The 24,674-nt window shown below is 50.9% G+C and overlaps 1 protein-coding gene and 1 long non-coding RNA gene across 5 annotated transcripts in view; one reads left to right on the forward strand and one right to left on the reverse strand.

Moving 5' to 3' along the window:
- Nucleotides 1-24,674, reverse strand: part of RXRG (retinoid X receptor gamma) — a 44,041-nt gene that overhangs the window by 14,388 nt on the left and 4,979 nt on the right. Inside the window, exons 2-4 of one of the 4 annotated variants that reach the window (XM_015061631.3) lie at nt 11,695-11,942; nt 2,175-2,319; nt 459-638 (exon numbers count right to left, since the gene is read on the reverse strand). In XM_015061631.3, coding sequence (XP_014917117.1) covers nt 459-638; nt 2,175-2,319; nt 11,695-11,942 — 573 coding nt within the window. Of the gene's footprint in view, nt 1-458; nt 639-2,174; nt 2,320-5,031; nt 5,268-8,214; nt 8,689-11,694; nt 11,943-24,674 lie in introns of those variants that run through there. The other 3 variants (XM_015061634.3, XM_015061632.3, XM_015061635.3) reach the window with 3 other exon arrangements.
- LOC113603948 (uncharacterized) lies at nt 6,199-11,647 on the forward strand. The gene is made up of 3 exons (XR_003425757.2): nt 6,199-6,669; nt 7,735-7,840; nt 8,759-11,647. It is a non-coding gene; the product is annotated as an uncharacterized LOC113603948 (long non-coding RNA).

The following is a 24,674-nucleotide window of genomic DNA, read 5'->3' on the forward strand; positions in this document are numbered from 1 at the left end:
ATGGAAGTTACACATGCGGGTCTCTCTGCATGAGGAGGCCGAGTCTGATTGCCCGCAACACCACGGAATACACCAGTCTCAGAGGACCTGTGGCGGCCCCGGGTTATAAAAGCCCAGAGAGACGACTCCACCCAGCGGGCTTCCCCGGTGAGGATTAGAGGCGGGAGGCCCGCTCCTCCCAGAGAGGCACTGAGGCTCCGTTTGTGGGGCTGTGCTCCGGGACCCTGAAACCGACTCGACGACTTGCTTCCCGGGGCTCGGAAGAGCCCGGGAGAGGGTCCGGCCGGGGGACCGGGGGACCGTGCCCCGAGCTCCAGGGCAAGGATGCGTGAGTGGGGGAGGGGGAAGGCGACACTGCTCTCTGTGCTCTGGGGCGCTCGCTGCCCGGGCAGGGGGCGCCCGGCCGGGGTCCCGGAGGAATCGCAAAGCGGTCTCCCCCCGGGGAGTGGGGGCCTCACCTTCTCTCTTCATGCCCATCACCAGGCATTTCTGGTAGCGGCAGTACTGACAGCGATTCCGCTGACGCTTGTCAATGAGGCAGTCCTTGTTATCTCGGCACGTGTACATGAGGTCCTTGCGAATGGTTCTCTTGAAGAAGCCTTTGCAGCCTTCACAGCTATACACGCCATAGTGCTTTCCTGCTCCCAGGAAAAGGCAAGAGAAAGGAAAAGAAAGTGAACGCTGCGGAGACCGTCCTTGTGTTTGTCTGGCTCTTTCATTCAAAAGAGCCCCCGGGCTCTCCCCCCAGGGACACTGGCACATCACCTGGACCCGGGGAGGGGACCGAAAAGGGTAACCGGCAGAGAAGGCAGGCTTGATCCCAGGAAGGAGACTAAGCAGGATGAATGTGCCCTTCCTCGTGTCTTCCCTCTGGAAGGCACTCTCTGGAATGGCTAATTCCGGAGAGCATTATTAGAAAAGTCTTAAGAGACTCTTAAAAACTGAGAACAAACTGAGGGTTGATGGGGGGGGGAGGGGGGGCGACGGGCATTGAGGAGGGCACCTTTTGGGATGAGCACTGGGTGCTGTATGGAAACCAATCTGACAATAAATTTCATATTAAAAAAAAAGAAAAAAGAAAAAAAGGAAAAATCTTGACCCGAGGCTTTGTTTACATTTATTTTATTAAGGCAACTCCTGTGTTTAGTTAAGCTAAATGTTCTGTCTCCGTTCAAGACGTTAGTATACATAATAAATAAAAATATTTATGCTTGTGATGTATTATCTAATGGGGGAAAAAACCTCAGCCTTCCTAATATTTCCCCATAATTGAGGCCCAAGGACATGGGAGCCCCACCGAAAAGCAGACGAGGAACCTGAGTTATGGATTTTCTAGATGCTACTGCTTGTTGGAGGAATAAATTAGTGTATGAGCTCTATAGCATAATATGACATGCAGGCTTATGACATAAAGATCTTGGGGGGTGACTGGGTGGCTCAGGTGGTTAAGTGTCTGACTCTTGATGTTGGCTCAGGTCATATCTCATGGTTCGTGAGTTCGAGCCCCAAGTCTGGCTCTGTGTTGATAGGGAGGAGACTGCTGAGGATTTTCTCTCTCATCTCTCTCTGCCCCTACCCCTCCTTTCTCTAAAAATAAATAAATAAACATTTAAAAACAATTAAAGAGGGGCGCCTGGGTGGCTCAGTCAGTTAAGTGTCCGACTTCAGCCGAGGTCAGGATCTCACGGTTCATGAGTTCAAGCCCCGCGTCGGGCTCTGTGCTGACAGCTCGGAGCCTGGAGCCTGCTTCGGATGCTGTGTCTCCCTCTCTCTCTCTGCCCCTCCCCTGCTCGTGCTCTGTTGTTCTCTCTCTCTCAACAATAAACATAAACATTACAAAAATAAAAAATAAAATAAAATAAAAACAATTAAAGAGACACCTACTGATCAGAACAGCTTCTCTCTTCCAGATACACATGCAACACAGTAACTCCACGGAGGGGCTTCCTGCAAAGCCAATCCTTAAAACCGAAACCATACTTTAAATTCATCCGGATTTCCGGCTATGAGCGCAGCAGCAGAAACTTACAACCTGGGCCCCAAGCTGGACCATCCAAAAAGGCCCTTTTCCTTCCACTGGGTACAATATAGCCAGGTGGTTAGTGGACCAGGTGCCATCTCTGAGACCCTCACTGTGTGGGACACCCCAGAGTGACATCCGCTTCTACATGTACCTGAGGATCTGTCCCCGCAGATGGCACAGATGTGTTTAACCAGGGATCCGGGCCTGGTTGATGGGTAGTTCATGTTTCCAATCCCAGGAAGCCCTGGTAAGGGCTTGATGTCCTCTGAAATGCTGACACTGTTGACCACATTTAGCTGCGAGAGAAAACACACAATAAAACACAGAGCCAGGGCAGACCCAACGCCTGAGACCAAAAGTAACAGGGGTATCCTTGCAGGGAGAAAAAAAAAAACAAGTTCTATTTCAAGAAGAGGTTTCCAAGTACAGAGTATCCAAAACTGTCCGTGGGGGATATGAATTTAAGGGAGGGAGGGAGAAAAGGGGACATAGAGGAACCAAATCATTCCTAGACACCAAAACCTAAATCGAAAATCACAACACATCATCGGAGTGCTCTGCCTTCACTCATTTCACTCGTCTGTTTCATCAGAGCTAGAAATCCACCCGGGACACGCTTCAGACACACTTAGGACAAGCCAGCTGTGTGTTTTTAGATTCTGTAAAACTACTGTGTGTCTATTCAGCAGTGCTCCAAGAGGAGCTACGGCTCTTAGGCAAAAGATTTAGACTCCAAGAAAACCAAGCAAAAAATGCAAATCCATTCAGTCAGTCTATAGACACTCACTGAGTACTCACCATGGAGACACCGTGTGAGGCGCTGGGGTACAAAGGGAAGGTCTAAAAACGCACACTTTTAAAAAAATGAAAAATTTTTAAAAAATAAAAATGCACATTCTTAAAGAGTTCACAGTAAAATGGAAGAGAAGATACGTGTAGTCGTCACCTTAACGAACCCACAGAGGATGCCAAACCACATGCCCAAATTATTCCAGTAGCACCCAAAAAGTTGGACAGAAAGCCCCAGCTCGTGGTTTTGAACTTGAATGTAAGAAACAGACCATCTTCCTGTGAAACTGGAAAATCCGTACAGCCAGAGACTGGGTGCTTTGTCCTCCCTGTGTCTGACGTGGTCCCAGCACCCGGGGTGGGGAGTCGGTGTGTTTGGATGGCTGAAGAAATGAATTTTATGCGCCTCCTATCCCTCGTCTTTTACCACACGTTCACATTAGCTCCTCACCACCACCACCACCTCCAAGTCTCCCAGTGTCTGGGGAGATCACCGAGAAGCCGCTAAGTGTTCCATATTCATCAAAGAAATCTTAAGTGATCATGACTAGGTCATCCGATTAGCAGAAATTCTGAGTGCCCATGTGCACAGCTCAACATTCTAAGCACTGTGAAAGGAGATATAAAACCTAGAAGATCTCGGGGCATCTGGGTGGCTCAGTCGGTGAAGCGTCCGACTTCAGCTCAGGTCATGATCTCACGGTTCGTGGGTTCAAGCCCCACGTCAGACTCTGTGCTGACAGCTCAGAGCCTGGAGCCTGCTTTGGTTTCTGTGTGTGTGTCTCTCTCTCTGCCCCTCCTCCGTTCATGCTCTGTTTCTCACTCTCAAATATAAATAAACATTAAAAAAAATTTTTTTAACCTAGAAGATCTCTCCTTCCTCAAAACTGCACACTTGCACTGAAGAGTCACAACATGTGCCAAAAGGAAAAACGCTTAGTTAAGTAAACGCAAACAAAGGTGGTTAGGGAGTATGTTTAAATGTCCAGCAGAGGCACCTGGTAAGGATCTGGAAGTTTCAGAGAGGTTCCACAGACTACAGACTTCTGTATGGTCCATGTGAATTTCGAATCGTACTGCCTCACCAAAGTGACTGTAATTCCTAAACTAAACCAAAGGTAGGATTTGTTTCTCTATTCAAGGCCTTTGGGACAGAAGGAGTGATCAATAAAACATAAAGCACAACACAGCCTGAGTTAGGTTCCTTTTAAATTTACCAGCTTTTCAATTCACTAAGCAAATATTTATTGAGCACGGGAGATGGGCAGAGGCTTGGGTCAAGTGCTCTATGGGATGCAGAAAACACAAGACAGCCTTCAGCTCCTTGCTTCAAAGTCAAAGTCACCGGGAATTTTTAAAAATTAATTTGTGTGAAGGGTGAAAACACACATGGGATGGGAGGATTCTCTCTCTCTTCCTCTCCCCTCCCCCCTCTCTTTACAAGGCTAAGACAGGACATCTAGAACTTGTAGCCAGTATTTGGCTTTGTTTTGGTCTCATACTGTGGTTCTCAACCCTGGATGTACACCTGGGAGCTTAGAACAAAAACTGATGCCACGGATCCACACCTAGAAATTTTGAGTTAATGGGTCAGATGGCCATTGGTACTGACCTTTCTTCAGGTTTCCTGGGTAATGCTATGTGCATCAGAGCTCGGAATCACCGGTATGGTGGGAAAAACATGGCTTGGGAGTCCCAGGGAACTGGGACCAACTCCCAGGCTGCCCTTATTGGCTGCGTGACTTCAAAGAAGTTACTAATCTTGTTCGACCCTCGGTTTCTTTGTCTGGAAAATGAGCCTAGTAAGACCTAGTTTACGTAGTCACTGGGAGGATTCAATGAGATAATGATGTAAAATCCCCATCACAGTGCCTGGCACACATTAGGGGTCCCATAAATTGTGGCCTTTATCATTCCCATAAAATCTGGTTGATCAGGACAAGAATTCTAGTGTTTATTATAAGCCAACAGTCTATTAGGTGCTGGGAATCCTGTAGTAAATGAGGCCACATTCACCAATGGGGTTAAATGATTCCATTCTTGGTGAGCAGGGGGTGGTCAGAAAATTATTTAACGTTGTCATAATACATTATCATCACTTCAGATAAGGGACATATTTAGATGTGTCTATTTTTCAGAAATCAGGTGAGGGGGGTTTCCGTCGATGTAAATTCTAGGCAACAACTTTCCTTGAGTGCCTCAGTGACACAGATACTAACCACTTAGATCCACCCATGAAATGGAAGCATTTCAGGTCAGACGACCCCAGAGAGAGAACCCGCTAGCTGACTGAGGAGGCTCTGTCCCCAAATCCTCAGACGGAGGAGAACGGGCATGGGAATGAGGAGGAGCCCGCCATCCCCTGAGGCTCAAGAGACGCTCACTCGCCTCCTCCTCCTTCCACAGCCAGGACCGGTGGAACCAGCCTCACTGTCTCCAGCCCAAAGCGGTCACACAACAGTAGATACCGTTACTGCTGCTGTTAGCCCCGCCCACCACGAGCCCCGCCCACCGCTAGCCCCACCCACCATAGAAAGCTCCCCACGCTGCTCGCTGCTCTCCTAATCCTTGCAACAGTCCTATGAGGTCGTTCTATTTTCCAGATGAGGGAAGTAGGCCTTAGAGCGGTTTATTCATGTGTTTGTTCAGAAAAACCGTGGGGATACCGAAAGGAGGAGGATGTAGTACCGCCTCAAGGCCATTGACAAGATTAAAAGTCAGTTGGGATGGTTTAGGAAGGAAAGACCCCAAACAACGGAGAGGAGATTTGGGAAGGCTTCCTAAAGGTGGTGGCATTGGAGCTAGTCCTTGGCCGCCTTTAAAAGTGGGTCAGGTTTGGACGGGCCCCTCACGGGCTAAAGGCTCTGAGAGCAAAGGCCTGGGGGAAGCCCAGGGGTTCCTGTGGGCTGCAGGGGTGGGAGGCAAGGCCGGGAGCTGGGCTGTGACAGAGGCCTGAGGCCTGACCGCCTGGCTAAGGAGAGTGGATCTAATCTTGAGAAGCAATTAAGAGCAGCCACGGGAGGTTCTGGGCTGAGGAATCCCGCTCTCAAAACTCCGCCTCGGGGAGATAAATGGGGGGGCAGCTCGAGGAAAGCCTGGAGGAGAGAGACACGGGGGCTGTCAGAGCCGCCCGGGGAGACGCGGAGCCTCCCCAGGCTAACAGGCCAGAGCTCCAGCGCTGGGCTCCCAGACCAGTCCTTTACCACAAGGTCTGTCTTGCTGCGGCAGGAGACTCTGAGTCTCTGAGCCTCCTGGCCCACCTCCTTGGTGGGGAGCCCTCTCTCTCCCAGCTGGGAGCCGGCCACGCCCCCCCCCACCTTTCTCTTCCTGGGTCATGGGGGCGGGGGGGGGGGGGTGGGCAGGTGGCAGAAGGGAGGGGTTGGGACAGAAGCGCTGATACCCACTGGCCTCTTCGCTGGCTCGGGGTTTGTGTGGGCTCCGAGCGAGGGCAGACGGGCTAGAAGGCACCCGCCAGAGCGCAAACCCATTAGCTGCCTGGCCCCCCGAGTCCCCCGCCTGGCTGTCTGGTTCCATTAGAAGCAGCCCCGCAGAAGTGAGCACTTTTCAGAGCGGGGGTTCACCAGGCGGCTGGCTGCTCCCCGAGAACAGGGTGGAAACACACTTGACTGGTCTGGCTTCCATTTGCACACTCGGCCAGGGACCAAATGCTTCCTGGATGCCCCGGAGCCATCACGGAACATCAGCTCCCACATTTCTGAGCTGCTTTCAGCCAAAATTATCCCACTAAACGCAGAGACGTGGCCGGCCTGCCAGGCCACAGGCAGGCACTCTTTTTCCAGGGAGCGGACTGTATATGGGGCGCTGCTTTAATCTAGAAGAGGGCCTTGTCATGAGGAGTAAGGAGCCTGCGCCTTCTACCGGGGGGAGAGGAGCCCTGGGTTTGGTGGGGACCAGCCCCCTCCTCACTGCATGATCTTGACCAGGTCACTGCGTCAGAGTGTGCGTGGCAGGGCAGCGGGGAAGGTGAACAAGAAGGCTTCAGATCTCCTGCTCCTAGTTCACCCACACCTGTTTGTAACATGCACATTAGGGGGCACCTGGGGGGCTCAGTCGGTTCAGTAACGATCGGCTCAGGTCATGATCTCACAGTTTGTGAGTTTGAGCCCCGCATCAGGCTTTGCACTGACAGTGCGGAGCCTGCTTGGGATTCTCTCTTTCTCTCTCCTCTCTCTGCCCCGCCCCCATTCATGCTTTCTCTCTCTCAAAATAAATAAATAAACTTTAAAAAAAATTTTTTTAAAGAAAGAAAACGTACACATTAACCTTCCAAACATGCTTTCTCTTGGAGACAAGACTTCATGGCTTAATTTTTTTTAATCATTAAACAAGACGGCCTTTAAGGTCTGTTTCAACTCCAACATTCATAATTTTTATTATTTGAGTATTCTCTATAAAAATCTGAAAGGAAAGTACTACCTGGGCAGGAATTATCGGGGACAGAACCCAGGTCCAGCAGCAGGGTTCAGGAGGGGAGAAAGAGGTAGGGGCCTTCCAAGAACTTTCAGGGCTTGTTTCCAAGTGCAGGCAACAGATCTCTCTCTCTCTCTCTCTCTCTCTCTCTCTCTCTCTCTCTCTCTCTCACACACACACACACACACACACACACAGAGTCAGGAAAATGTGGCCTTGATCATTTTGTCTGAAAGCTGCATAAGTATGTTCCCAACCACATATTTGGTGTTTCTGGAAATTGCTCCCTCAACTTAAATACTCCCCAGAGCAGAGACTGACTCTTTTTCTTTTTTTAAGTTTTATTTATTTAAGTAATCTTTACACTCCACGTGGGGCTCAAACTCACAACCCAGAGATCAAGAGTCACACGCTCTGCTGACTGAGCCAGCCAGGCGCCCCACAGCAGAGACGGATCCTTATAATTTTTTTTTTTTTTTTTTTACTTCCAGGGCCTGGTTCAATGAATGCTTATTGAAATTAACTTTTCTAGAACCTCTCAGCAAGAGAATACCCTGGGAGCAAAGATCCCATAGGGGTAGAATGTAAATCACTGAGGTGCATATCACCTAGGTATAATAATAATAATTATAATGATAATAATAATAATAATAATGCCACCTTACTGCCACCAGAGAGCACTTAAGAAGTGACTTTATAAATCATAGCTCCTTTAATGTTCATAAAGCATGTTACCCTGAAAGAGAAAAGGAAACTGAGGACAGATATAAGCTTAAGTGGTTTGCAAAAGGTTACACAGTCCCCGTGTCCGGAGTATCTGTTCAGTTCTCTTTACTCCTCACGAATGAAAGTCCCACAAGAGCAGAAAGACTTAGTCAAGCACCGGAACGACAGGGCAGGGAACAGGAGACAGGGCCCTGCTGCTCCCACACCAGAGCACCCCCTCCCCTCCCCCCGCAAACTGCACTTACCCTAGACCCAGGTCACAGGAGGAGCACGCTTCCCGTGCGGGTCCCGCTCAGACCCATTCTGGGCGAGGAAGGCAGGATGCATAGACAGTCTATCCAGGTGGTTCAGAGTCCAACTCACCGCAGCTAACACCGAGGGTCCTAGATGTCCTGTGTCATCTGGTTAATTAGGCGAAACGTGTCTGGAGCCCGAGGCCACAACGCCGTTCAGTGTCCCGGGGCCGCTGAGCTCCCCCAGAGCTTGGCAAGCTTAATATAGCTCCCGGAGTGAAACTTGGCCTCGGCCTCTGCACACAGCCCAGTTGGCCAGGACCGAAGCTTTCAGCTGACCTTTCAACCCCAATCCCTCTGTACAGACATACGGTCCAGGAATAGCGAGCGTCCCTGCCACTCACACGGCTGTGAAGCCGAACGTGTCGGCTAGGTTTGGCTCAATCAGACCGGAGCCTGGTTGCTAAAAGCAGCCTTGAAGGATGGGGCCTTGCCCACTCCCCACCCACAGGCCCTGTCACTGTCTGTCACCTCACCCTGCCTCACTTCTTCGCAGATAGAACGATTGCTATGTGAAACCACCTCGCTCGCTTGTTTCGTCTCCGTCTCACCTGCTGCGGTCTAACTGCCGTGAACGTGAAGACATTAGCCACCTTGCTCCGCGCTTTTCCCCAGAACCTACGAGAGCATCAAGTACCGCCAGACGCAAAGTCGGACCCCATGAGTAGTTACGTGAAGGACCACGAACGCCCCAGCAAGACTTTCCTTGCAGCCCGGAGCCTCAACGTGTCCTTCTGTCTCTTGCCTACTGGCTATGACCTGCCTTCCTGGGGTCCGTTCACAAGGAAGAGCGTGAATAAACCAACCTCATCAGGGTCTCACGTTCTGAAGGCTACGTGTCACCAGTGCTGCTGGCATAAATACCTGCCCTTCCCCCGGCCGTCTGGACCCCGCTCCTCTCGTGGAACACACACCTGGGAAGGTCCAGAGTCCTTGGCTTCTGCTCCTTCGGTTCTGCTCTTAGCCTACCATAGGCCACAAGACACTGCCTTGCAATTTGCCCACATGACGTGCCACGTCCGCAAGAGACACCTTAGGAGCACTGATTAGTCATCTTTCATTTTTTTCAAGTTTGATTTATTTATTTTGAGACAGAGAGTGAGTGAGTGAGCAGAGGAGGGGCAGCCCCCATGTGGGGCTCGCACTCAAGAACCGCGAGACGGTTGGGGCGCCTGGGTGGCTCAGTCGGTGAAGCGTCCGACCTCGGCTCGGGTCATGCTCTCGCGGTTCATGAGTTCGAGCCCCGCATCAAGCTCTGTGCTGACAGCTCAGAGCCTGGAGCCTGCTGCAGATTCTGTGTCTCCCTCTCTCTCTGACCCTCCCCTGCTCATGCTCTATCGCTCTCTTTCTCAAAAATAAATAAAACGTTTTTAAAAATTTAAAAAGAAAAAAAAAAGAACCGCGAGATGGTGACCTGAGCTGAAATCAAGAGTCGGACACTTAACCAACTGGGCCACCCAGGTGCCCGGATTACTCATCTTTTAATCCTTGGTGGCCAACGGAAGATCTTGGGGTCACGGATTGAGTCAGCACAGACCACAGCAGCAGGTGAATGCAGCGTCATGAACACACAGCGGGGGTCAGGACACCTGGGCTTGAACCCATGCTCTGCTGCTGACTGGCTGGGAGATGCTGGATGTGTCGCTTGAGCTCACTGAGTCCTGTTACTTCATTTGTGGGATGAGGGCTTAGACAGAATTCGTGGTTCTCAGCTGGGCTTTTACCAGCTCCACAAGGGCCAAGATCTGGGATAGGGGAGAAATGTACACTCTGAAGAAGATCCTATAGGTGAAACCATCAGATGACAAGTCGGGGTGAAAAGGGCCAGCCAGATGTGACCCACAGGAGTACTTTGCTTGGCCTGTGCAAGCTTCACGTCTTTGAATTGCAACAGCTTCAAGGGAAGGGGGCAGCTCCCTGCAGACCCCACCAGCCCCGCTGATCTATGTGCACCTGGCCCTGGCTCCCGCACTCAAAGACCCCCAAGGTATTCCACAGATTCTCAAATCCCTGAATCGAGAGCCTTCTGGAGCCGTTACTGGCTCTAGAGTTCTGTGACTCCACACAGCTTTGCTTTCAGACCCTGAGCACACGAAGCCTCTTGAAAGGGATGGTCTGGGGATAGTCTCTGAAGCTCTCCCTGCGGTAGAAAGACTGACACAACGGGAGTCCTGCCTCTTCTCCCAAACTATTTATCCCAAGGAAGCTTCAGGACCTACTAATTCTGCCTCTAGATGTGCTGGCGTTTGGGGCAAGATGGCACCAGCCCCAAACTGAGACACCCATAAGTGGAGCACATGGTGGATGGGATTATTGCTCCTAATTCTTCACATCCTTTGCACTGTGTACCTCCCGCTAAAATAGTCACAGCCTATTTCCCTGCCCCACAATGTTGGGAGTCAGCCATGTAGTTTTCTCAGGCCGAGGGGATACCAGAGGGTATGATGCGAGCAGACACTCCACCTTACCTTTCTGGTTTGGTTTTGGCTTTGTGCTCCCGTGAGACACCACGAGAAAAGCATGCCCCAAGTAGCTCCTTCAGCCTGGGACATGAGGAGCAGACTTGTACCCAGCCTGCAGCCTAGCCCAGCTCGCCTACCACCTGAAACAGAGCCATCCCAGCCAACATAAATTTGTGAGTGAGGAACACACACACACACACACACACACACACACACAAAATGTGTGTGTTTGTGCACCATGACAACTTGAGGACTGTTTGTTACACAGCATCACTGCAGCAACAGCTGACCACTACAAGAAGGGAAGGTTGCCGACCTCACTGCGACACTACTAGAAGGAAGGAGAGGCGACTGGCCATGCTACAGCAGCATCTACTATGCACACACCCCCTCTCCTCTGTTGTAGCAGAAGCACTAGGAATTGGGTGAGGCTTCCTTCCTTCCTGAGTTTCCAGTCTTTTCCTCTATCTCAGAGACAACAGGTACATAACACAGTCTGCCATGTTCTGGATTGATCCGTGCGTCATCCCCACCTATTCGTCTCTCAACTATAAGCTCCTAGAGAGCAAAGACCATGTCCTGAGCGTTTCACGTCCACCACGGCATGTAAGAGAGCACCAGGCACTTCAGTGACTTGATAAGTACTCATTAGATTGAGAAGAACAGATGGGGTCCATCCCAAGGATGACAAACATCGCTCAGAAATGGTGAGATCAATGCCAGGGTTGAACCATTAAGCCACAGGGGTGACCTCTGAGCCACCGTCTCCTCCATCACGAGGCGTCATCAGTTCTCGGGGGCTCCCCCGCCTGAGGACACCCTTAAAGAAGGTCCGGCAGGAGACACGTCTGCAGAGATGACCCAGAAAGTACACAGGAGGCACCCACCGAGTGCTGGCCCGGCTCCAGGAGCGGCACGGGTGACACCATACAGGGTGGCTGGAAAGTCCCACGGGAGGACAGGCACCTACCTGAGAGCTGGGCGGGGCAACCAGATTGATTCCCGCAGGCGCAGCCAGTGCTCCTGAGGGTGGGCCCATGGCAGAGGCGATGACTCTATATGGAGAGCCCAGGGCATTGAGGGGCGTCCCCACCGCGCTCAGAGTCCGTGGGGCACTCACGGGGGTGTCCGTGTAGTTGGGGTGGCTGTCCATTGGCTTCCCTGTGGACAAGGCTGTCAGTGGGCTCATAGACGTGGAGCTGGAGTGGCCGGGGGAGCCTGGAAAGAGAAGAGCAAAGGTGATGGGAGACTGGGGGGCACAGAGGTGGCCCCTGTGAGGACAGAGACCACCCCCGGCTTGTTTCCCGTGCCCTTCCCCGCCTTCCAGCCCCACTGCATATCCGTGAACCCCAGGCGCTCACACCCCCACTGAGCGCGTAGAATAAAGGCAAATGAAGAAAAGAGAGGGAGAGGGCCTTCTCTAGGACGGAACACCCATCCACATTTTACTTCTCTGCTGCCCGCCTGGAATCTACCTCGGCCCGTGTCACATCAACAGCCGGAGCCACAAAGGGCGCAGCGCACGAGCCCCCAGGCCTCGGCCAGCCAGCCAGGGAAGGTGAGTCAACTCCAAACCCCCCACGTGGAGGGAAGGTGAGCAGGTGCCCAGGCCGTTTCCGAAGTCTCGGCATCACACGCCTGGTGCTCTGAGAGTCGGCGAGCCTGCCGGTCAGGAGACATCACTCACTCACGTGCGGTGAACGTTGACTGAGGTACAGGTACTAAGCCAGGTGCTGGGGTTTCAGAGCCCGGGAGAACCCCGTCCCTGCCATCAGGGGTCACGTTCCGCCATGACAACGGGGCAGCAGACGCTGTTGTCACGCCCTCAACTGCCCTTATCTTTCGCAGCTTTGTGCCTACAGAGTCCTTGCCCTGCCTGTCTCTACCGCACGGGGCTTTGTCAGCCCTCAGGGAAGAAGACGCAGGATGGCCGTGCGTGGCTTGATGGCCACAGGAGCCCAGGAAGGCAAGGGCGTACAGGCCTGCCCAGACCCTTTCTACCTCGAGGCCCAGGGAGCTGCAGTCCCAGGTGTCCACGGAACAGCCCCTGGGCATGTGGTTGTCTGGTACCATTTTTCCCAGGCTGAGCTGACTCCAAGCTCCCTTAGGGTCAGTCCCAGCTCAAGATGACAGACAAGGAGGGTGCCCCACTGTCATCCGAGGCGCCCAGCACGGAACACGCTCTCCCTAAGAGAGGAGCTCTACACCTCAGGATCTGAGCAGCAAAGAAGAGACTGGAAAAATGATAGGGCAGCCCACCCGTGTCATAGAGCTACTTCCTTGTGTGGTCTCTTGAGTACCTACTACGTGCAGGATGCTCTAAGTCTTGGGAGATATCAGGGACCACTAAGGGAAGTGTTAGGAGCAAGATATGTGGGGCGGGGGGGGGACATGCCCCCTTTGAATGCCGGGGGGCAGCAAAGCACGTCAGAAGTGCACCTGGAGAACTATTCTTTTTTTATTATTGAGATATCATTGACACGCAACATTGTATTCGTTTCAGGGGCAAAACCGAATGATTCGGTATTTGTTTATACTGCAAAATGATCACCCTTAATAAGACTAGTTAACATCCGTCACCACACACAGTTGGAAATGGTTTTTCTTGTTTTGTTTTTTTTTTTAATGTTTTATTTGTTTTTGAGAGACAGAGATGAGCGCGAGCAGAGGGAGACGCAGAAGAGGAAACAGGCTCCGGGCTCCAGGCTCCGCGCCGAGCCCGACGCGGGGCTCGAACCCACGAACCGCGAGATCACAATCTGAGCTGAAGTCAGACACTCAACCGACTGAGCCGCCCTGAATGGTTTTTCTTTTTTTCTTGTGATGAGAACTTTTAAGATCTACTCCCAGCAACTTTCAAATATACGGTACAGTACTATTAACTATAGTCGCCGTGCTGGACGTCACATCCCAAGAACTTACTTATTTTATGACCAGAAGTTTGTACCTTTTCACTCCCTTCACCCATTTCTCCCGCCCCTATCCCTACCTCTGGCGACCACCAATCTGATCTCTGGTGCTATGAGTTCAGTGTGTTTTCATTATTATTATTAGATTCCACATAAGTGAGATCATACAGGATCTGGCTTCCTCTGTCCGACTTACCTCACTTGGGCGTAGTCCCCCAAGGTCCGTCCGTGTTGTCACAGATGACAAGAGTTCACTCTTTCTGATGGCAGAATAATACTCCGTCACATATACAACTTTTATGCGCTCATGGATGACACCTAGGTTACTTCCACCTCTTGGGGATTGTAAATAATGCTGCAGTGAACACGGGGGTCGATACACTTCCTTGAGCTCATGTTTTCTCTGTGCAAAGACTCTTAAACATAAATATTCCACTGGAAAAAATGTCAGCCTAGAGTTTCTCTTGAGCTTCTGCTAACACGCCTAAGGTCCCTCTGGAGGGAGAACAGCCAGTCCCACGTCCAAGGAAGCGCTGACCCTCCTGTCATCCTACCCGGGGGGTCTCCATCGGGGACAAATGTCTCATTAACAGATAAATCCCAATCACCCTGTTCTAAGTAGCACAGCTGATGGGGGCGGGGGGTGCCTGGGCAGCCCAGTCGGTTAAGCATCCAGCTTCCACTCAGGTCATGATCTCACCGTTCGTGAGTTCGAGCCCCGCGTCGGGCTCTGCGCTGACAGCTCGGAGCCTGGAGCCCACTTCGGATTCTGGGTCTCCCTCTCTCTCTGCCCCTCTTCTGCTCCCACTCTGTCTCTCTCTCTCTCTCCTCAAAAATAAATAAACATTAAAAAAAATTAAGTAGCACGGCTGAGGATGAATCACATTCCAGGGGTCCACGGAGGAGTGGCAAAGGGGTTCAAATGAACAGGTCGGACACTTACCACCTATACTGAATAGCATTAGGCAAATTCCATGCGTTAACTCACTTCCTCCTGACGATAAGCCTGTGGGGACCATTTCAGGGGCTCAGCCTCCCCCCGCCCCCAAGCTGCTCTCTGTTCCAGGATGATTTGCTCTCCTCTCCATTTCCATGACGTTCTTATTCCTCCTTCAAGGTCTAAGTCAAGTGTCCCCTCCTCCAGGAAGACTTCACTGGTGTTCCCGGACTCGTCTGATGCCCTTTTCTGTTTTCTAATAATAGCCTGTGTTTACTCCTATCCTAGCACTGATTCCACTGTGTCGCCATATTTGTTTATTGCCCTGGCTTTTCCACTCAACCGAGAGAAGGGGAGAAGTGTCCATTTTTGCGTCCCCACCCCTAGCATGGCACCTGGCGCTACCCGGGGGGATAAGTGACAGAGCCTAGATTCGAACTGTCGGTCTGAAACCCACGCTGCCTCCGGTCTGTGTTGGCAAGGACAGCAAGGATGACTGGGAGAGCCACCATATCGCAAAGTGCAAGATGACTCAATTATGAAGTGATCTCAAGCTGCAAGTTTATCTGAAGGAGAGGGAGAAAAGGGCAGCTTCCAAGAACTCAAGCCGGAAAAACCAAAAATCTTCCCAGATGGCCACTGATTGGAAAGAACAATTTTAGACTCTTCTGAGGCCCAGGAAGGCTGTGACATTCACAGAGGCCAACGTATATCTTGAGCCTGTTACTAAGATAACATGTGACAGGTGAGTTGGAAGCCAGCCTGTCTTGACGGGCCAGGAGCCCTGCCCTCCACTGGGACAGCGGCCGTCCGACCCCCTGGCCGTTCCCTTCCGGCTTCGGCTTCAGACCAAAGGACCCCGCAACTCTCCTTTTTACTCTGCTTGCGTGGGTCCCAGAGAGTCTGTGCCTTGTCACTTCTGCACCCCGACAGCAGGCCCAGAGCCGTGGGACAGACAGGAACACCACTTAGCTTCACACCCGCATCAACCCAAGAGCTCCCGAGGTGTGCGGCCTGTAACGCGGTGGTGAGGGACACCTTCGGGGGTATTTTAAGTGGGTGTGGGTGTCACAAAATATTAAGAGTTTAAGAATTACTTTTACTGTGTCCTTCTATTTATAGCAGGTGACTGGGCTTCTATTTTTGTACAAGATTGCCTTTCTAAAAATAGCTATTTAAGTTTTCAAAAAGAGGGTGAACTGACCTAGGACAAAGGATACTCGGTCCGGAGAAGATCACGGGAAGAGTGTGCAGAGGGAATGACGGGTAAGGGAAACACTGACCTGCACAAAAAATACAGAAAACGTGGACTTTGGGGAACTCACAAGTTGTTCCAGGAATAAAAGGAGATGAGCTGAGAGCGATTGAAATTAAAAGTATATTGCTTTTGGGGCGCCTGGGTGGCTCAGTCGGTTAAGCGGCCAACTTCAGATCAGGTCATGATCTCGCAGTCCGTGAGTTCGAGCCCCGCGTCGGGCTCTATGCAGACAGCTCAGAGCCTGGAACCTGTTTCAGATTCTCTGTCTCCCTCTCTCTGACCCTCCCCTGTTCATGCTCTGTCTCTCCCTGTCTCAAAAATAAATAAAATAAAAAATTAAAAAAAAATTTTTTTTAAGTATATTGCTTTTATTGTTAATAATAATAATATTAGGACAATCGGAATATACCATGATGCTCTGAATGGTGTGTGGCTGGGACGCCTGGGGGGCTCAGTCGGGTAAGCGTCCAGCTTCGGCTCAGGTCACGATCTCATGGTTTGTGGGTTCAAGCCCCGTGTCGGGCTCTGTGCCGACAGCTCGGAACCCGGAGCCTGTTTCGGATTCTGTGTCTCCCTCTCTCTCTGCCCCTCCCCCGCTCATGCTCTGTCTCTGTCTCTCAAAAATAAATAATCATTGAAAAAAATTAAAAAAAAAAAAGAATGGTGCATGGCTGAGACAGAATGAAATAGAGTTAAAGCTTGGTTTGCAACGGCCTTAAATATGGCGTGTTTCTGCTGAGTCAGTGACCCAGAAGAGGTGGGCTATTTTAAAGCTACATTTAACAAAAAAGAAATTCGCCCAGCATCGGGCCCCAGGCTGCCAGCCTGACGGCACAGAGCCTGTTTGGGATTCCCTCTCTCTCTCTCTCTCTCTCTCTCTCAAAATAAAAACAAATAAACTTAAAAAAATTTTTTCAATAAAATTCACAAAGACAGATACATCTTACGCGATCCCATTTTGGCTCTTTGCCTCTCCCATGACTCTTAGACATGAATAGCTTTGTTTTTAGAAGAGGTGGAAAGAGGGGCGCCTGGGTGGCTCAGTCAGTTGAGCATCTGACTTCAGCTCAGGTCATGATCTCGCGGTTCACAGGTTTGAGCCCCGTGTTGGGTTCTGTGGTGACAGCTCCGAGCCTGGAGCCTGCTTGGGATTCTGTGTCTCCCTCTCTCTCTGCCCCTCGCCTGTTGATGCTCTGTCTCTCCCTCTCAAAAATGAACATTAATTTTTTTTTTTGAAAAAGAAAAAGAAGTAGAAAGCCTCTAATGACGAAGTGTTTCCCAATGGAAAATTAACCCGTTCTCACAGACAGACACCAGAGCATAGCTGTTGATGGCACTTTTACCGGCTTCCCTCCCTCTCTTTCCGTTTTCTCATAGCCACAGGGGAGCCACAGCCAAAAGGTACTAGACGGTTTCCAGAAACCTGGTTTCTCGTCCAGGTCCAAAGTCACGGTTTCCTCTAGTGTCTCCCTCTTGCCCCTTCAGCCCCGTCTGCCCTGGCCCCCGCCCCCCCCCCCCCCCACAGCCCTGCTTGCTTCCTGACCCTACACCCTCCTAATCTTCTTTAGCCACAGCCAGATTGTGCCCGCTGCCCGATGCTGGGGAAATGCACAAACCCTCTACTCCGCAGAGTTGATTCTCTTTGCTCCGGCAATGACTTTTTAAAATAAAATCTCACTCATCTGACGGGAAAGGGCTAGTGCGTTTTCCCAGGAAATTCTGTTCTCTGTTGGCCAGACACTTAAGAAAAATCTTTCATATTTCTGGGCCTCATTCTGCCCAGGGGTCTCCAAGACCCCTCCCAGCCCTGCTCCACGCACATGGGCGGTAGGAGACGGCCCACGGGCATCTCAAAGACAAAGTGTGGGTCCCAGCGATCTGACATGGTCTGGGTCTGGACCACTTTCCGAGGGGCCCCTGCTTCGGCAACTGGACAGCGTTAGACCTTCAGTCTGAGATGCTGAGTGTCACCAGCAATCAAAGCTGTTCGGGGCACATACGCTGTGATGATTGCAATGATTGCTGAAGTCGGTGTGTGCCTCGCGGCACGACGGCATCCGGAATGCAGCCCATGCACGATATAAGACTCCGAAGCCAAAAAGTCCTAGGCTGGATTGAAGGCTGCACCTCTGTCCGGTCCCATAAACTTGAGCAAGGAAGCTGACCTCTCTGGACCACAGTTTTCTCACCCGAAACGGAGGCACACAGGCCTACCTCATCGGACTGCGGACAGCACCTGGGAGTACGGCCCCTGGGGTAGCAGGTGCAACAATTCACCATCCAGTAGATGCTGTGAGGGAGGGCTGTGTCTGGCTCGAGGGCCATTATAGAAGATTATGTACATGGAGGGCTTAGCCCAAGCCAGGCCAACAGTTAATGCTCTATTAAGGATGGTCCTTGCCATACGCTGGTAAGGACATACCAGTTGTTTACAATATCGAATTTTCTGGATTGGCTAGTAAATAGCCACTGCTCTGAGCCCAGAGCACTCCTGTCCCCCCGGCCACTCCACCCTTCCCCCAGCATCCCCCAGATCACCCTGTAATCGAGCCTGGCACAAACAGGTCCTCCACATGACCTCCAATCTGACTGTCTGCTGCCCTACTGGATGTTACACACTTTTCATTTCTATCCCTTGCTGCTAACAACTGCCATTGTGGTGCCCAGCACTGTGCCTACACAGCAGACACTCAAAACATACTAGACAACGGGATGGGATTGGCGTTGGGATAATTTTTTGTTAGTGAGTAGAACTATATACAGTCCATCAATAGAAATTCCTTGCATAGGAGCGCCTGGATGGCTCAGTTGGCTAAGCGACTGACTCTTGATTTTGGCTCAGGTTATGCTCTCACAATTCCTGAGATCAAGCCCCGTGTAAGGTTCTGTGCTGACAGCACAGAGCCTGCTTGGGATTCCCTCTCTCCTCCTTCTCTAACTCTCCCCTCCCCCTCAAAATAAATACATAAAATTAAAAAAAGAAATTACTTGCATAAGAAATCTACATCCCTGGTGTTTACCAAACGTAAAATCTCTGAGTAAGGAATCGCACGTGTGTGTTGGGGGGAACAGGGGGGCCTTTGAGAAAGAGAAGTCCCGGGGACCCAGAAGGGCAGAATTCTTAGCAAGGTGAGGAAGTTGCTTAGCAACTCATCCTCAGCCAATGAAAGGAAAATGTCAAGCATGTGTCTTTCTGATTGGCCAGACAAGGGAGCGAATGGCTTGGTGTTTCCACCCCTTTGCTGCCGGCCCACTAACAAGCCTCTGCCGGATGGAATGAAAAGTTGTAATGAATCACTGGCACTGGTTAATACACACCCACAGGGAAGGGGACGGAGGTGAAGATGTGCTATTTCTGAGAGTCAGGACTCTCCATTTGAAATCAAAGGAGCATGGCAGGGCCCAGGCCCGTGTAACTCCCTCCCACTGGGTCGCAAGGGACCACGCACACACAAGCCCGGCGCCTTGTCTCTAGCGGAGGGACACAGTGCACGAGCCCCAGGATCGCAGACCGGTCAGACAGCCGGCTCATTCTTCCCAGCCTAAGGGAAACTTACTCACACATCCTTTCCCCTCTTGGCTCCTAACACACAGGCAGGCTGCTGAACGAGGTGGGCAGAGGCCTGCTACCGAGGCCACTTTAACGGACACTTTAATCACCACCTCCTTCGATGACTAACAGACAAACAACAACAACAGATCATATTCATTGAGCACGTGCCACAAGCCAGACATGATTCTCAACACGTTACTATATGGACACATTGCATACCTACAAACCCTGTTAAGGTTGGGATGATTCTTCCTACCGGACAAAGGCAAAAGCTAGGAGACAGAGAGATTAAATACAACGCCCGAGGGAATGGGACTAGGAAGTTAGACAAGTGGCACCTGAACGGATGAACGGAGAAGGGAAAGCAGAGGATCCGCAGCCCCACCACATGTCCCCTGCTCCGCAAGTCCCCCGACCAGCTGTACAGACAGCTCTCCCCGCCCTCCCCACCCCGACTTGAGGCCTCACTCTAGACTTTGACTTTGATCCTGGCACTTTTTTTTTTTTTAATTAAAGATTTTATTTTTTTTAAGTAACCTCAACACCCAACGTGAGGCTCGAACTCACAACCCCGGGATCAAGAGTCACATGCTCCACCAATCGAGCCAGCCAGGAGCCCCCTGACACTGGCACATTCTAAGATACTCGCCATACTGACTCTGGCCCCTCACGGCTCCAAGCTGGCCAGGGCTCCCTTCAGCAGGGCCCCAGCTCGGCCTGACCTTTTCCCCTCCCTTCTTCGGTAGAAGGGGTGCTCAATGCCACCGAGCTGGTACACATTTCTGACATTTGAGTCATGATCAGCGTGTTCAAAAGCACCTGCACGTAAACCTCATCAGCCCTTCACAGCCACCCTGACACTGGGCAGAAAGGTGTTTTACAGGCACAGAGCTCTACATTTTAGCAGGTGCCAACCCCAAGGTGGGAGACACTGAACTCCTAGGGAATGAAGAGCAGAAGCAGAAGGCACATCTTTCGAGGAGAAGCCTTCTCTGCTACCGAAGCATTTTCTGGGTTTCTCAACGGGGGAAAACAAGGGAACGTGATAGAAGTGGAGAGTGTGTGTGAGAAGGGGCTCAGCGCCCTGGCCGCAATGTGAGGACCCAAAGACCAGGGGCTGATCCCTCGCCTGCCCTCCACCCTCCCATCTTTCAGAGCCTCCTAGGACAGCTCCTCACGCTTCCTGCTGTCCCTGAAGGGGGGCTCCTGGCTGTTGGAGGGGGGAGAGGGGGAAAGGAGTTGCTTCCTCTGGTGCTTGGGGGAGGGGGAGGGCCCTGTGATATCCCTTCCTCCCTCTCCCTCCCCTCCGCTCCTTTCCCGCCGCCCCCCCCCCCCCCCCCCCGCCTTCTGCCCCACCTCCCCTAAAATCCGCAGAGATGGAGGTAGTGAAAAGCAGGCAAAGACCGATCATCAGCCTCATTATTACCAGCATTATATATAATTATAGCAAAACCTTACTCATTTTGATCAATTGAGAGAAAAAAATCAGTCTCAGTTCGTGACAAGTTGGCAGATTACTTTTAAATTACAATTTTCTCACTTCCAAGTAACACACGGGAAGAGTTTGTATTTCGAGTCCCACAAGCTAATGGTTATGAAGTGGAGATTTTATAAAATCTGCTTTAAAAAGGCTTTTGTAATTAACACCCCGTTAATATGCTAATGATGCTTCTTTAGGCTTTTTAAATTGCTTGAAAACAGATGTAACTTAAATGGGGCAACATTGCTACCACCTTATTTGCCCCACAAACCCTTCTTTGTTTTTTATTTATTTACTTTTTTTTTTTTTTTTTTTTTGGTGAATGAGCAAATAGAAACTAGTTCATACCAGGACCAATTTAATCACCTTTCCAAATTAATTGGGTCATAAATTAATAAGGCAATATTGTTTGGGCTCAGAAACCAGACTTTCAGGACTCAAAGAACCACCGCATTTTAGAGAGAAGAGACAATGATCCCTGAGAGGTTGCCCAACTCGCTCAAGGCCGAAACACTGGGTCTTCTGACTGCCAGGTTCAAGGTCATTCCCTGTACCAGGTACCATCTTGCACTCATTAACTGTGTACTACTTATTTCCACGTCAGTTATTGGCTCGGGCAGTCAAAAATATATTCGTTGAGTGCCTACTATGTGCCAGACCCCAGGCGAGGCGCTACGGATAGAGTGGTCCCTCCTGGGGCCCACTGCTTATTTCGTGTAAGCTTCAAATGGACTCAGAGTAGTCGCTAAGGCAGAAATCATCCCCATTCTACAGACTTAGAAAAACACGTTCAGAATGATAAAGTGACCTTTTCAAGCGCGTGTTGTGAATCATTAAAGACCTAGAATGTGAGTTTGGTCTAGCACAATTTCTGCCAACTTTTCTGCATGTAACTAATGGCATTTTGCTTGCATCCCACCTTTCCCACTCAGGACCAAGTTATGAACCTTGATGGTGCAGGTGGAGATCATGCTGTCTCTAACTCCTAAGAGGGACCTGGGGATCCCGGAGCAGGCGCTCCGCTAACAAGGAACATGGCCTGTCCCTTTAAACCAGTCCCACATACTGGTTCACAGCGCACCACTTTGGTCCACCAGGACACTGCCATGAGTGGTTCAGGCATTTGCTGAGGGCGCTCCCTCCTCACTCCTTGTTCCTAAAATCCTTGAACATCAATTTACTCCACCTCCAGCTCTCGAACCCACTCCCTGTTTCTGTCTCTCTGGACTTCTTTTTCAGATATGCTCTCCCTGATCTCTAAATATGGATGGACTTCTGAAGACTGCAGTCTTCTTGGGGCACCTGGGTGGCTCAGTCGGTTAAGATCCGACTTCAGCTCAGGTCATGATCTTACGGTTTGTGGGTTTAAGGCCCGCGTCAGGCTCTGTGCTGACAGCTCAGAGCCTGGAGCCTCCTTCGGATTCTGTGTCTCCCTCTCTCTCTGCCTCTCCCCCACTCATGCTCTCTCCCTCTCTCTCTCGCTCAAAAAGAAATAAACATCTCTCCCTCTCTCAAAAATAAATAAACATTAAAAAAATTCTTTTAAAAGACTGCAGTCATCTTAAAATATAGTGAATAACATCCCTGGTGCAATGTGGTCATTCATATCAATGTTATCATAGCATCATTTGTTCTCAGGTACTAAATACCTAAATTCCTTGGACCCATCCACTGAACCCCAGTCCCAAGAAACATGTCGAGAAATAATTCATCTCCAAACGTATGCAGACTTCAGAGCTTGTAACTAGTTTATCGTTCCTTCAGGACAGGAGATGAATTCTAGCTCTCCTCATCCGGCAAACCCTTGCACAAGCCAGATACTCAGCCAGTGTGCACTGAACAAGGGACTGGCATTCCCAGAACAGTCTAGAATATTCTCTCCCTGATGATGATCTCTAACCTTTGCTCTGCTCCCCTCATCGCTGGGACTGAGCAAACACAGGTACCTTGAGCCCCAAACTCTCCAAGAGACTGCTTCTCCACGACACTAATGACCAGCAAAGGAGGGACAAAGGAGATGCTGAGTCACAGAAATGAAACTCAGGCAAACCAGCCCGGAAGAAACATCCCGACATACGTGTTAAGCACTTTCCTGGACACTCCTCTGACTTGTTCTAAACGCTTTCTGAATTAAAGATCACAAGCTTTTCCATTTTTTTTAAGTTCAGATGCTGAATTCTGAAACGCCATCAAGAATTTGAGCTTGATTTCGAACCTAGAAACTTCCTGTCTCCCTTCCCCTCTCTCAGTCACAGCGTCTGATAAAGGCAGCAGGGCAGGCCAGGTTGTCTGATGACTCATCAGAGTCACTGGCCTGGGGCCAGGGTCTCCTGAAGACTGGAGGGGCTGGAGGTCCCCTGTCAGGGCTCTCTTCCTGCCAGATCTCAGAGCGCTTGCCCTAGAACGATTTGCTAAAACAGAACTTTTGGTAACAGGCACAGAATCCACGTACTTTGCTTTGTCAGCACCTCGTGGTTGTGCCGTCTGATGCTTTCAGAACAGGCACACCTCCCTGAAGAAAAAGCAACGTACTTTAGAACTACAGTGTCCAAATTTTCTGAAATGGAAAAGGGGACCTTTTACCAGGTGTCCACGACTTGTCCAGGCTTTATTTTATTAACCCCTTGCACTGCAGACAGTTAACACTGACCCTACGTGGTGAGTAGTACTGTGTTATTTTACCAAGGGGCGGGAGGGCTCTCTGTGGCTTCCCCGTCCCCCCACTTTCCTGCCACCCCAGGTGGCCCCCAGGGGGCTCAGCGGAACCCAGTCTGAAGACCACAAGAAGCTTCCTGGGGAAGCCACACCTGCTTCCCCAAGCGTCCTCACCTGTGACTAAGGGGCCACCCTCATGACCCACAGGCCTCTCTGTCTAGCTCTGAGGATGGCACTCTGTGGCAGGGAGGCTGGGGGAAGGGCTGTTCAGAGCTGACGATCGCAACCACTGCAAACCGGAGAACATTCAGAAATGGTAATAACACTTCTCCAGAAGGATCCCCTAGGGGTCAGCAAACATCCTGAGACACAGCACATCCCTGTGCCTTAGTTTATGCGACTTTAATTATGGCCGCTCTCCCACACACCCCCCCACAGGAGCAGCAAAGACCCAAAGGTTTAGAATCTGGCTCTTCAGAGAACAAGTTTGCTGAATCGCACCCTAGAATGTAAAACTGGGTTCCACATGTTAGAATAAAGTGGGGTCCACCTGGAACTTTCTTTTTTCTTTTTTTTCTTTCAAGGTTTATTTATTTTTGAAAGACTGAGAGAGAGTGCGCACGAGCGCAAGCAGGGGAGGAGGAGAGAGAGAGAGAGGGAGACACAGAATCCGAAGCAGGCTCCAGGCTCCGAGCTGTCAGCACAGAGCCTGACGCGGGGCTTGAACCCATGAATGGCAAGATCATGACCTGAGCCGAAGTCGGACGCTTCACCGACTGAGCCACCCAGGCGCCCCTCACCTGGAACATTTTTTGGATTTTTGTTTTCTTCGTCTCTTCACGTGCCCGGTCCCCCTGCCCCCACCCCATCATTTATTCATTGCTGCAATTATGCACGGTCCAAGAGATACATTGTGATCCCTAAGAAAGTTGTCAAGGGCAAAGAGTAAGATCTGAATACGGTAGTTGTTGTTCTCATATAGAATTCACCCATTGGTGGCAGATCTGGGACTCCCATCTCCCCACCCCACCCTCCCTCCATTCTACCCCTCCCCCACCCCCAGCAAGCGCAACACAGGGCTTGACTCCAGCAGCCCTGGCACCTGCCTGGATTTGGATCCTGGGTCCGCCCCTTATCAGCCGGCTGATCTTGAGCAGT

This window comes from Acinonyx jubatus, chromosome E4, assembly GCF_027475565.1.
Source record: "Acinonyx jubatus isolate Ajub_Pintada_27869175 chromosome E4, VMU_Ajub_asm_v1.0, whole genome shotgun sequence".
Lineage (NCBI taxonomy): Eukaryota > Metazoa > Chordata > Mammalia > Carnivora > Felidae > Acinonyx > Acinonyx jubatus.